Consider the following 14,051-nt stretch of genomic DNA (forward strand, 5'->3'; position numbering starts at 1 on the left):
CAAGACAAGAATCGTTTTTGCAATGAACGCGAGATTAAAAAAATAAAGCCTTAAGAGGTTAAATAAATGGTGAAATAGCTGGACTTGGTATTGAGAAGCTTCCCCCGTCCCAGGGGGATGTTTCTCACCTATCATTAGGATTTTCCCAGTGGACGGGAAGCGTTTTCCCAGTCCCCGGTGAGGAGTTTTAAGCGACCAGCTTGAATGGCCAAAGTCGGGCAAGGTGAACCCCGGGCTGTTCGGCCCCATGGATTTGCGCTTGTGGCTTCGGCATAGGGGGAAAAGGCAGCTGGAAGCAGCTGGGAATGTGGGGCAGAGCTTTGGTTTGCACGGGGGCCGCTCGCTCGCGACATCGGAGCGAACCGAAAACCCAATGGGGAATGGTTCTATTTCCCCAGTCACCCTCCGGCCCGCGTTAAGCTGCAAAACTCAACTTCATTCCGCCAACCCAAAGGTTTGGTGTAACCCTCTTCCCCAGCAGCACCCTAGCCAGGTAAAGACCTTGTATAATAGCAACGAAGCCCAAAGCTTTCCCTGTTTAACCACCCCGGGGGTTCCGGAGCACAAACCCAACTGCCAGGGTGATGCTATTTGGTTTTCCCCTTGCACAACGCTATCTACCCGACCGATCGAAGCACGAGCAATAATAGTGCATCTCGCTTGGCCCGGACGGCGCGATGCAGAGTATTACAAAAGAAAACCAAACTAAAATAACCCTCTACCGTCAGCGACGTGTTTTTTTTGTTGCCGCTTACCATTTTCTGACAGCACTTTTGGGCTACATTTAATGAAGACAGCAATATTAGAAACGCTGCCACTGCATCTGGTTTCAATATATTAGCAGCAAGTTATTGTTTAAAGGCTTTGTGGTTTAAAAAAAAAAAAAAGGAAAGAAAAGAAGTTATATTGCTTTAGGTTTTGAAAAGAAAAAATAGATCCCTCCTTTATTAGCTCTCCAGCAGCACTCAAGGCTGGGTCTAACTAAGCACGGCTCATGGAGATAGGACTGGCCAGGCTCAGCTCTATTTGCATTACTTTCCATCCATTTTAAGCTTGCTCCCGGGCCCGGCCTTTCTGCCTTCAACATTTTCTCTCTTCCACTATAAAAAGGCCACAGAGTAGAATGTGAACTATTGAGTATGACAGAGATAGTGTTTCCAGGAAAAAGAAAGAAATAAAAATAAAAAGAAATAGCTAACTTACAAAACTAAGTTTATGCAATAGTTATTATATTCTGCTCCTTTTAAGCAGACTCTCGTGGAATTTATGTACAGTACATGACAGATTTTAAAACTATTTATACCACAGTTAGAGCAAGACCTTTAATACTCTAGTCTTAAGACAGGGTTTTTTTTTGTTAGATTTCTTTTAAAGCTTTAGACAGTTAAATACAGTACATAGATGTTAGCTTTTAAATACAATGCAGGGTGATGTAACCTTCTGACTCACTTTAACCACAGACTGGCACCTCTTTTAACCATTTCTGCAGCACAAGATGTTCCTTTCCTGATTTGGTGTGTGTCGGGGGGGTGAATTTAACTCCCTTTGCACCGCGGTGCCAGGTCACGGTAACCAGACCATTCCACAGCACGCGAGTTGGGTAAGTCCAGGGGTCAGCGGAGCTGCGTTGGAAGGATTAGGACTGCAGGACACTAAGAGACCAGGAATATGACATTCATATTTGTCCATGGCCAGCACAGATTCATAACACGAATTCCATTGCCACCTCTGGGATGTGCAATAGTCATTAGTGCATCTATCGCCGCCCACCAGCTCAACTACGGGAGAGAATCCGCCGTTCTCCTCGGCGCTAAATCTCTTGCGTTAGCGCTACAGTACGTTTTGGGTTTGGCGGCTCAAGGCCTGACTACTGTACGGTTCTAGTTAAGACTGCGATCGCTCGGGGTATCTTTTTGTGGGGAAAGAAAAGAGATACGGAGACATTTTGACGGCGGGAAAGCTGAGACACTGAACACAGACCCATGCAAAAAGTTTTGTTCGCGAGGAATAGAAAATATTAATGACTAAACCTAAAACCAGTTCCTGGTTGTTATTAAAACTAGCTACAGTACAACTTGGGGTTGGGTGCATTACTCTTCTAGAAGAGAGATTTTGTTTTCAGCTTTGGTAGCGCTCAGCATCCCTCTCAACACCCAGTGATGCTCTGGGGTGAAGTCAAGCGCTCTCGGCCGAGCTGCGCTTGGCATGGGCCGGCACGGAGCCCTCACCTCGCAGGTTCCTGAAGTAGAGTTTTAGCTTCTGCGGCTCGCTGAGGCGCCTGCGGGCGAAGTCGGCGCGCGGGTGGCCCTGGGCGCAGTGGTCCGTCTGCAGCAGGTGGAACAGGCTGGCCATGTTGGGCCCGATCTTCTCCATCAAGCTGTCCTTGATGGCGCTCACCGTCTCTTCGTCGCACTCCAATAAGCTCCTCACCAGCTTGTTGTAATACCTGCGCGAGAGTTGCAAGCCGTTATTCCCAGGCGTCCCCCCTAAATAAAACAAGGTGAGAGCTGATCTCAAGTCAGGAGACCAGCCTAAGCGATAAAACATCTGATTCTCATTGTTTTAAGTCATTCAGGGCGTGTATGAAATTTTTTGACGGTGCACAATTCTCAGTTCATCTAACAAATCCGTGCCCGTGACGGACGGGAGGAACACAACGTGTCAAACTTATATCATCATAATTCAGCTGTCCCAACTGCTCGAGTTCTGAACGAGAAGGTTGTGAGCAGTGAGCTTGGTGTGCAGGGTGGTGCATTTTCACCTCGAGCACACGTTCCTCGCTCCAGGAAATGGTGCTGATGTGTTTCCCCAGCGCTGCTTGAGCCGCGCACAGAATAGAGCTCAGAGGAACGACCCTGAGCAGAATCGGTGCAAAGCTGGCAAGGGGGACCGCGCTGCGCAAGAGAACGTCTTCCTAAGGAGAGAACATTGGAAAAGAGGAGCAGCCCCTTATTTGCTGGGCTACTTCTGCCTGAAAGGGCGTCGGGGAACTTATTTTAAGCCTTTAAGGTCACCGTGACATTTTTCCACGGGAGCAGAGAAGAGAATAACCTGCAGGTGGAGGAGGGGAAGGAAGAGGGAAATGGGAATTCGCATTCAAGCTCCTTTCCTCGCTCCCAGCTCTGGCCTTTAGAGCAGCCAGGGAGGTCAGGTGAGGTTAACGCTTCTGCTGCGCTTCACGTACAAAGGGAGCAGGTTTGGCACGCTGCAGCACACCGCTAATATTAAGGTGTGAAGCATGCCCAGGGGTTGAGGATGAATAATACATCTGTGCGAGCTGCGCGTCCAGCTCAAATCAGCGCCAGCCTAAGAGGAGAGCAGGAACAGATCCCACCAGCCTAAGAGGAGAGCAGGAACAGATCCTGCCAGTCTAAGAGGACAAGAGGAGTAGATCCCACTGGCCTAAGAGGAGAGCAGGAACAGATCCTGCCAGCCTAAGAGGACAAGAGGAGTAGATCCCACTGGCCTAAAAGGAGAGCAGGAACAGATCCCACTGGCCTAAAAGGACAAGAGGAACAGATCCCACTGGCCTAAAAGGACAAGAGGAACAGATCCCACCGGTCTAAGAGGAGAACAGGAACAGATCCCACCTCCCTCCCTCGGCTGGGCTCCCACACCTCTCTGACACAAATACAGCCCGGTGCTTTCCACACCGGAGCTGCAATCAAACCGCTCGCTGGCGCTTTTCGGTAGCTTGGCTGCGAGCAAAAGCAACAAGGCTTTCCTCTCCTCCTGCTCCTGCCACCAGATTAAATCGCAGGAAGATGCTATGACCTTTAACTACTTCCCCTCAGTGTCCCAGGCCAAGTGGCACATTCTTATTCTGTGGCTATGTTGGGACAGGGGCTGGGAAAGCAGGATGCTTTAGGAGACCTCAATGTAAACTATTAGCTGGGAAATCCTGCTGCTTTTGTTACTCAACATGTCATAATATCCTTTGGCTTGGACAAGGGTTGGCGGCTGGGGGGGAGGAGTTCCCTCCGCTGCCGGAGACAGCGGCTCCGGTTCAGGCTCAGTCCTGCGGAGAGGAACATCCCCAACACGTAGGACATCGCTGCTGCTATTGCTGCCTCCGTCCCCACGTCCTCCCTTCACCCCAACATCCCCACAGCTCCCCCAAGGGCTGCTGAACCCCACAACCCATCGTATGCACCCCAACTGCTCTCCCAGCCTGTAAGACACAGGTGCCGCGGTGCTGCCCGCTCCTCGTCCCAGCCCTCGGGGGATCACTCAAGCAAACATCTCCCAAACTGCCTTTGGGGAAGCACGGAAAGACATGCAAGTCTAATTCTTATCTTCCCACGAGTATAATTTTCTAGATATAATATCTACAATAGAGTTTTCTATACTATATTGAGGCTGGTCGGAGGTGCAACACCTATATATCGATTGCATAGCTGCCCTAGGATAGGTCTGGAGGTTTAAGATGGTTCTAGACCAAGCCCAACAGCCGCCCCAGCGGAGCCGTAGCGCTCGCCGCAGCCGGCCAACGTGTTAAACTGCAGCTCGGTCTGTTTGCACTCGAATCCCAGAGCGTATTTACTCAAACTGTTCAAAAAGATCCCTTTTATCCCAATCACAAGACTCAGCACTGATTGTTCCAGGGTTTAGAAGAAGAAATCCCTGTCCTTGCGGCATGACTGCGCAGACTGCAGCATTTCCCTGAGGGCTCCCTGTGTCCCTTGTCCTTGGAGGATGGGGACAGGGCAGCTCTGTGCTCAGCCCAAGGCTCAGAGCCCTGGAGGTGCCCGTTTCTGCAGGCAGCCTTTGCTATCAGGAAGGAACAGGGGTGAAGAGAGAGCACTAAAAACATCAGACTGTCTAGAAATACCAACCACTGGATCATGGCAAAATTAGGTTACGGACGAGCCTGTTTGCTGGTTCCCTTTAAGCTTTCCTAGTTCTTCACATTGCCATGATACGTCCTCATTTGCAAACTGCCATATAAACCCAAAAAAGGGGATGGCAACCCTCTGAAGAATGAAGCGAAAATAGGTTGAGAAGCTCCTAGAGATGCTGTATTAATCAAGCTGGTTTGGTATTTAAAAGCTCTGTTTATCATCAGGCTGCATTCAAACTAAAAGAACTAACACCGAAACAAACTCCAGGCTTTGAAGTAATGTATGTCTACTTAATTTTACGATTCTCCCCTGGAGATGTTTATAAGTGTATTTACCAAAAAGAGAATCAGAAGAATGCTGGTAAAACTTAACAAGGATTCAAACAGGCAGAGAAGGTTTCTTAGGCCAAGTTACCCTGGGACTCGTAAGATGTTGGTCAACTGGGTTCCCCTCATTTCTTTCTCTGTGCTTCACGGTTTTGCATTTGAAGCGTTTCAGCTGAGGAAAGCCCCACGTACCGGTTGGAGAACTGATTGGGAAGCTGGACGACCTCGGTGATGGCCTCAGGGTTCCGCTTCGCGATGCCGCACATGTCCAGCTTGCTGTAGCACTCTTCCTGCACCTCGGAGATCATCCTTTGGAACGTGGAGCACCTCCGGATGGCCAGGAACACCTTGGACGTGACCCCGTTTGCTATGCATTTCAAGCTTTCTTTCACAAAAGCTTTTCCCTGGAAAGAGAAGAAAAACCTTAAACTGCAAGAGATTTCATTGGAAGGGATGTGCTAACAGACACTCTGCTGTGGCTGGCTGCTATTAATTACCCTTGCTGCAATTACTGACCTGCTGGAGGTTCCTTACCAAGCACAGCTGGGAACTGCAGCTTAAATTTGAGCTGGGATGCACACAGTCCGCAGCAAACAGGGAACTCCTGTCCCCGAAAGATTCAGGATATAGAATTCTTTGCATGAACAGATTTAGAAGAGCCAGCACCAGCGCTGGGCCAATTCTGCCCTGCGGGAGGGGGCTGGATCGCTCCCCACACACCAGCGACTCAACACATCTGCTTCACCAGACCTCGAGATGCTTGAAGAGCTTTTAAGTCTGTCCTTGGGAGCCAGAGCGCGCAGGGAATGAGGGGGTGTGCACGTTTGGGGAAGAAAGAATGAAGGAAAAGCGCCCTTGGCAGAGCCACAGCCCTCTGATATTATCCTATTTATTTGGCTGCGGGTCCGGAGCGGCTGATCTGGCCACGGATTCCCAGGGCCAAAGGCTCCCAATTGAAACCCCAGCCCCGTGCCAGGTCACACAGTCAGAGCACCGACTTTGTTAGAAGAACGTTTATATTTCCTCCTGAAGAGGAAACTTCGCTCTCCGCCCCACAAAACGCTCCTTGCCAAGTCCTCACACACAGCGTACACTATGTGGAAAATGTACGGTAGAAAATAGCCCTGGAGGATGCATTTGTGGCCAAAACCCGAAATAACGGGTCAGAGGAGCAGGAAGGGCTGCGAGACGGGAAGGGTTAAACCTGCACAGACCCCGTATCTCTATGAGGACAGAGAAATTAAGGCATCCACTCAGCAAAGCATTTAAGCACGTGCTTTAGTGTCGCAGGGCTTGTAAAAACACTTTGCTGAATGGGGGCATGAAAAGGGAGCTCTAGCAGTGAGCTATTATCCTCGTCCCCTTTCTTCTCGCGCTCGTACCTGAGTGTCGAATTTAGCAGCACTGTAGAGGAAGGACTTGCAGATGTCGTACATGCCGTCCGTGTCGCACGTGGAGTTCTCCAGGCAGGCGAAGGCCCCGCAGCCCACCTGGAGGGCACTGTTCAGGCAGCGAACCACCTCGGCTGCAAACACAGGCACAGCGTTATGGACCATTGCGCCCCAATGCCCCGCATCTCAAAGCCCTTCGCCGGCGTGGCGTCGCGTCACGCTCAACCGCGGTCAAGCGGCATCATTGCTTTTTGGGACTGGAGGGAGAGATAACGGAGAGGAGCCAAAGGGAGTTTGGGTTTGCCCAGAGAGATGCCCCATCATACCCCAGGCCAGGCTGGACTGGGCTCTGAGTGACCTGAGCTGGGTCAAAATGTCCCTGCTCATGGCAGGGGTGGCACTAAACGATCTAAAAAGCTCCATTCCAACCCAAACTATTCTCTTATTCTACGTCTAGCTGAAGTCATGCAACAGATCATCAACAAATCAAGCAACAGAAACCGCAACTACCGAAACCTTTGATCGGTTGCATATGGATTAAAAGATGGGCAACATCTGCTAGTCTTTGGCTAGATGGAGACTTACAGGTCCCAGCCCAACTTAATCCTGGTTTACAGCTTTACTAGGAGCTCCTCCAAAGAGCCCAGACGCCATGGGGATGGGTCCACGAAGAACATCGGGGTCTCCTCGTGCTCTCAGGCCGGAGGGAGGTCGGAGCAGCTCGGCAGCGCTCGGCTCACAAACCTCATCCGAAAATCGGCGATTGCCAATAAACCGGCATGAAATTTGCGCTTAGTGCGCCGGCTTTGCAAAAAAGTATCTAGAAATAAGGTTTTAGTTTGTGCGTCAATTATGGGAACTGCAAAGGACTTGGTGCTAAACTAATCTGGTACCCAGGAGCATGCGAGCGTAGCCAAGAAAGGTCATATTGCCGGAGATTCGCAAAGAGAAGGGGCATTTGGGCAGAAAAAGTTAAGGTAATGGAGCTGACCATGTATAATTAAAATCCTCGAGGCAGTAGTTAGTCTGAACAGGAGGGTATCCATGTCATCCCATCGTTCTGAGTGCAGATACTCTGCATTTTAACAATGAATCAGCAGTATTGCCACATGATTGCCCTGAAATTAGGAGGGATTAACCTTTTTTGGTAAGCTGAACATCTGTCCCCTTATGTGTCTGTGCAAGGCATATTCATTTCTTTTGCAGCTCATGTTACAAGACATTCTTTAGGAAGAAATGTAAACCCGGTGTCTCCCATCACGATCCGAGGTGTGGGAAAAGTGAGGGTTTGCATTTGCTGGGAGCGAACGTGCCTTATTAAGAGCTAAGTTGGAACCTCAAGATTTATCTACATAATGAGGATCTTTGCAGAAAATAAGAGGAGAAAAATGTACAAGAATCACCCAATTAACCCCTCCTCGTTCTCCGCTCTCGCTTACGTGCCTGAAGGGAGAAATATTTGGTAAGATCCTCCTCTCCTCAGTTCATAACCTCCCCATGGCACAAGTCATCCCCATAATTATGTTTCCACAGGTTCAAATTATAACTTTGCTTTCAGCAGACTTAGTATGCATTAAGCTTTTATTGTTTTAGGCACGGTGCAATAGTGAGCCCCTATGTTTCTATAGCAACCAAATACAAAAGGAAATTGAGCAAACACCCTCGTATAATGCTGCAGAGCCTTGCAGATCTAAAATAAGACATCTGTTAATGAGCTCCAAATTAGAGACCTAATATCTTTGTATACTAGAAGACAGATTTTTTAATTTCCATTGTTCAAGACAATGTGTCCAACTTATCCAAGCATCTATAGTGCACAAAGTGGGGACAGCCAGAGCTCACTTGCCAGCAATTTTTTCTTATCCATTGTAAAAGCAAGTTTGCTAAATGTCACAATCGGATTTTTATGGTACCATCTCACTGATAGCAATCAGTTTTTGAAAATAAATGCTAGCAGCGGACAGTTTCTAGGTTACTGCATTCTTCAAAGTCGCATATCTCTCTCCCCCTCTTTGAATAGACAGATGTTTGGCAGAACAATGGTTCAGTCCAATTTCCACTGATTTTATCAACTTCCTAAAAAGCAAGGAATTTAACACCGAAGTATGATTGCAATTGGAGGAGAGAGAAAGAAAGATACATGCAAGCAGGGAAAGGGAAAAAAGAAGTACATGTAACTCATTTAGTAGCTGGGGGAGGAGGAGAGAGAATGGATCGCATCCTGCAAGCAGATCACACACCGGTTCCCTGACCCAGCTCCTCAGAGACCATTTCTTCTCCAGCCATGCACCACCATCCTCCTGAATCAGACCCTCACGTTACCGTTTGCTCCTACCAGGCGTTAAGTTTATAAGAACAAAATAAAAAAGGAACAAAAGGACAAACCAGCAGCAGAGAGATGTGACACAGTTTAAAGGCATCAGGGCTCAGGCTCAAGCCCCCTGCGCTGGCTGTTACCTGAGTTCTGGGCTGCGACCCTGGGTTTCCTGGGGCTCACAGAGTCATTCTGTTCAGCTTCATAGGATGCAGACGCACTGATCACCAGCAGCAGGAGAAAACCAGACTTTAGGAGCATTCTCTGACAAGTTTCCGCTAAGTGTGGGTTTTTTTGGGTGGCTTTTTTTTTTTTTTGGTGTATGTATGTGTGTCTCTCTCTCTCTCTCTCTCTTTCCTCTTCCACTCCGGCTTGAGCAAAGATGTGGATCTGGATATGCCGGGGAGGGAGAAAGGAGGCTGGCGATGCTCGGGGACGTGCCGCAGCCCTGGTCCCTCTGGCTCCTGCTCGCTGGGGGACCAAGAGCCGCTCACGGGGCTTTTATAGCCACCCTTATCGGTCCCCCCGCCGGCTGCCGAGCCAATCCGGAGGCGCTGGGCAGAGCCAAAGGCAGACCGGACTCATTCAAGCCTCCAGAAAAAAAAAAACCCCTGCAACTTCACAGGAAGAATATTTTCCAGCCAATTAAAAGTACCTGCCAAACAACAATAAGCAAAAAAAAGAAAAGAGAAGAAGTTAATCTTCGGCGAGGCGGTGGGAAAGGGAGGAGGGGGGAACGACTTCCTATGGATAATCGAGCTCGAGGAAATGACAGCGCAGCCCTCAACCTTCCCCCACCCCCCCCAAAAAAAAATCACCTGCCCTTTAAGAAAATAGATGGTTTTTCTCACCCGTTCAGCAGTTATCCCAGGGTTACACCAAATAAGGGGTGTTTTTGTCCAGCATGTAGAAGGCGGGTGGCACCGACCCCCCCCCCCCCCCGCCGCAACCCCCCGAAACAATAAAGAGGTACCTGCGTGCGGATGGAGGCATCGCCTCCTCCGTGCCAAAGCACGTGTGCCGACACCGAACCCGCCGACAAACACCCCGCACCTCACGTAGGCACATGCAAATCCCCTAAAACCCCGCTCCCCGAGCCGCCTTCCTCACCTTCCCCTCGCTCGCACGATTACCTTCATCAAATCAAATCAAATCAAGTCACTCGGACCTGATCCCAGCGCCTTCTCGCTTTTGCTGCTTTGCCAGCGAAGCCCAAGAAACAATTTTTGAGGTGTTTGGTGGTTTTCCCTCCCCGCCCCCTCTCCCCCCCGCAACAGTTCAATCCTGTTTTTCAGATTTCATAACGGGAGGAGGCACCCTAATGCTTGATTTAATCTTCATTTTAATAAGCACATAATGAGGATTAACACACTAGAGAACTGATTATCCTGTATACCAGAGACAATCTAAGGCGCTGAGTATTTAAGGGATGAAAGTCTAAGCAGCAGAGCTGAAAGGGAATCGGGAAAAAGAAGATTTCTAGATAAAAAGTTACAAGCTCCTGCAGCTTAGAATAAGTCGAGAGGTTTACACATCGGATATTACTGATCAGAGACGAGATAGTTTGGATCTCGAGTGTGATTCTCATTCAGTTACCCCCACGAAGGAAAAATCGCCTCTGTGGTGCCAGGCATGGAAATGCAGCTCAAATGGATTGTACACACGTTACATTTGGATGAACCAAACCTACAAAACTCATTGAAGTGGAGGGGAAGAATGAAAACCCAAAGCTCTGGTCCTGTGGGCATTTATGCAGGTTGATGGGTGACTAAATGTAAAAGTCAATAAGGAAGCAATTTGAAGACAAACAGAAGTAGCCTCTTCCTCAGTGGAGTCCAGACCCGTTGCTTTACCTTATTCCTGCCCTTTTTTGTGTCGGTTTTTCAGCTCTGACCACCGGGACCATGTGGGTTCCTCGCTCCCATTTTCCTCCCGGTTTGGGTTGCTCGGCCCCGTTGGCGTTGGCATCTTTGGTGTCGTTTTCAATTGGAACGGGAACAGGAGTGAGGTTGCGCTCCTGCCTTGGGGTCAAAAGAACAGCTGTGCCAGATGTTCCAAGAACTGCAACAGAAGGGTTTCGGGTTTCCTCTCAAGTTTTGTGACACCGAGCCAATTTCATTAAATAAAGAAAAAAATTACAAGAAAAGAAGCAAAAGCATCGCGGTTTCTCTCCTTAATAGGACCAGTCCAGTTTGCAAGTGAGAATAATCCCACGGGGTTTGATTCTGATTAAATCAAAAGCAACTCTGGCATTCACTTCAATGGGGCATGAATCACCGTTCTATCTCGGTCCCGTTTGGAGTGGAAGCATTGCATTTGCCACAAAATTGAATTTCAAACTCCAAGCCCCATTTCTCCACCCCTTCACCCCCAAGGTGAACATTCCTACTTGTCTTTTGTAATGTTTCCATCTGAACTGAACCAGTTTGCAAAACAAAACAGGTTGTCCTGGCCCTCCGAGCACGTATACATCCTGATGGGAGTCCAAGTGGCAGGAAACTTTGGTACCAAGTAGTTCCTATAGATACAGAATAGTTTCTATTCCTTCTCATATCATTAATTCCAGGGCTGATTTACTCCTCTAGGGACATATTTAGTATTTGTACCCGCTGCGTATTTTTAAAGCGACCGGTTTTAATTGTGGAGAGCAATAACGAGATGAACTGTAAGATGAGGTTCAGTTTGGCGACAGGAACAGGCACAAGAATACAATGCGATACATTGGACCAGGACACATGCAAATGTTGTAATACCAGAAAACACCTTATCGAGTGTCCAAAAAGACCCCTTTATTTTTGCTTTAAAAACCTGGGAAAATGAATTCAGGAGGGAAGGACCCGCACGGAGCTGCTGTCAGATTTGGCAGGAGATTTGTACGAGCAAATTTCTGCCTGAGCCATTCGAGTCCTTTGGTACCAGAGCATATTTGCATTACTCCTTTTGCACACTGAAGGCAAAAAGAGTGGCAAAGTCCTCCTGAAACTGCCATTCCCCACTCCCCATGTGACAACAGAGGAGTCTGGCTTCTCTCTTGTACTCAAGCTTTTAAAGGGCAAAGAGAAACAACCAACGGAGGAATTATTACAGTGCTCCAAGAGCGGTGCTTTGCCCACGCTGGGGTCGTGCCTTTAATTCTGCTGCTGGAAGGTGGAAGGACACAAGAATGATTCTCATTATGGGATATGATTTTCTCTGAAAATCTTCCTTCCTACTGTTCTCAGTTAATAGCTGGCCTAGACCCTGGAGATCGCACCAAAAGGGTTGTTGCGGGGAAAGAATAATAATAATAATAATTAAAAAAAATATATATATATAAAAACCCAAAAGAAGTTCTACTATTTGTTCCTAAAGGCTCAGCATAACCCGCTGGAAGAATTTTCTCCGAAGCTTCCCTTCCAGGTTAAACACTGCCCTGAAGCAGAAAGGTTCGTTTCCTTGCTGATACATGCAGAGAAGAACAAGAAAGACGCTGGTAGCCCAGAGTGAACCGTCCCTTTCTTTCCATTTCCATTCAAGAGATGCCATCCAATTCAACAGCACACACCATTTTACCCATCTGCCTGTCCCAAAGGTGTTAAGCTTTTTGTGCAACCTCAAGAAGATGCGTAGCGGGGGAAAATAAAGGAAGAGGAGAAGCCAAAGTCAATAACCTCCCTGCTTTGTGCTCAGCTGCTGCGAGGGCAGCGTCCCCCCCTTGCCCTTGTGTAACTCAATCCCTGCCCACCTTGCAGCCCCCCCTTCCCCGGCCCTGGACCCTCCACCATTCGCTGGGCTCCGGAGGGACGTGAGCAACTGCATCACGTCGGGAGTTAGCAACGCTCCGCTGCTCCGGCCCCGCACGTCTGCTCCTTCCCAGCAAACCACCCTCCTCTTAGGCGACACTTTGGCACACACGTACGCAGCCACCCCACCCTTTCCTCGCGGCTCGGACGGTCGACACGCCGCGGTTAGCTCTATTAATATGTAAAAATAAAAGGGGGATGGCTGCAAAGAGCTGCTAGCGTGCAGCATCGCGTGGCCGGGGTAGGTTTGCGCGGGGTAGAGCATCCTCCCTCCTCCCCGCAGCTCTTAACACGTGTGGGACCTCCCGGGAAACGCTCCGTGTGTTACAAAGGATCCAAACTCACCGTCCCGAGGACTTGAGAGCTTGCCAGCCGCCTGCGCACATCTCGCCGGACCAGATCCTCAACAGGTGCGCATTAGTATAACCGCCGAATTCAATATTCGCCCTTCATCTGCGTCATTATTCTGATGCGTCACCGCACGCTGTCTGGATGCAATTCCCCATCGCCAAGTTAGAAACCAGGAGTAGCTTCAATTACCCTGACAGTAGAAAAGCAAAGTAAGGGAGAGGCTAAGCAGAGCGTTTTAATTTGCTTAGCCCAAATGAATAACCCTGGTTGCACCGGCGCAAGGGATGTCAGAACTCGTTCCAAAAGGCAGGAGACGATTTAGGAGTTACCTGGGTGTTCGCCCCAACAAAGGCGCTTGGATCCGTCTACAGGCTTTGGCCTTCGCTCCATAAACCTGGCAACAACAGCAACCAAAAACTCACCCAAAATCTTATTAAACCGAGGGATTTAATAACTCTGGTTTACATGCAAAAAGTCAGAATAGGTTTAATTCTGCTGCCACCACTGTGTGTTTAAGGTACAATTGTTTAATGCCCAACATAAGGTTGCAACTATTGTCTTGTGCTGTGTTGGAGTTAATTAGAAACATAAATGAAGGCAAGTTAAAGATCTCCTCATGTTACTGTACTACATGATTTATTCACTTTGCACAATCTGATTTTTTAATAAAAGGAATTATGTATTTTAGTGTATTTCTGCTGGGATTGGTTTGTATCTTGTAAATGCAATGCATGATGAAAAGCGATTACTAATAATAACTCGGCATTACTTGTAATCCTACGCTCTAAATCCTGACTGCCTGTTTCAGTGGGATTTTGATTAAAACCAAATGTGCATCATGTATGAGATACATAAGGAACTTTGAGCACTCAATTCCTGGTACCTTGGCCTGATCCAGACAGGGAAAATACTCCTCCGTGGAAGGTGAAACTCTCCTTTAGAGGCACAACCACAGCTTTACTCCGCTCTCACCGCACACGGGTATCGCTGGCTTGGACTGGATTTCTACCTGAAAAAGCAAAGTCAGAGGCTTTTAATCCTTCCTT

General features: G+C 48.5%; 1 protein-coding gene across 1 annotated transcript; it reads right to left on the reverse strand.

Annotated features, from left to right (window-relative positions):
- Positions 1-2,175: 2,175 nt before the first annotated feature.
- On the reverse strand, positions 2,176-9,836 carry STC1 (stanniocalcin 1; the record flags this gene model as incomplete). The annotated part of the gene is made up of 4 exons (XM_080360392.1): positions 9,016-9,836; positions 6,550-6,692; positions 5,360-5,571; positions 2,176-2,446 (listed from the first exon to the last, which is right to left on the reverse strand). Exons 1-4 carry the CDS (start codon positions 9,131-9,133, stop codon positions 2,176-2,178), a joined length of 744 nt encoding a protein of 247 aa, XP_080216518.1. The 5' UTR covers positions 9,134-9,836.
- Between the last annotated feature and the right edge of the window lie 4,215 nt (positions 9,837-14,051).

This window comes from Nesoenas mayeri (assembly GCF_963082525.1).
Source record: "Nesoenas mayeri genome assembly, chromosome: 27".
Classification (NCBI taxonomy): Eukaryota; Metazoa; Chordata; class Aves; order Columbiformes; family Columbidae; genus Nesoenas; species Nesoenas mayeri.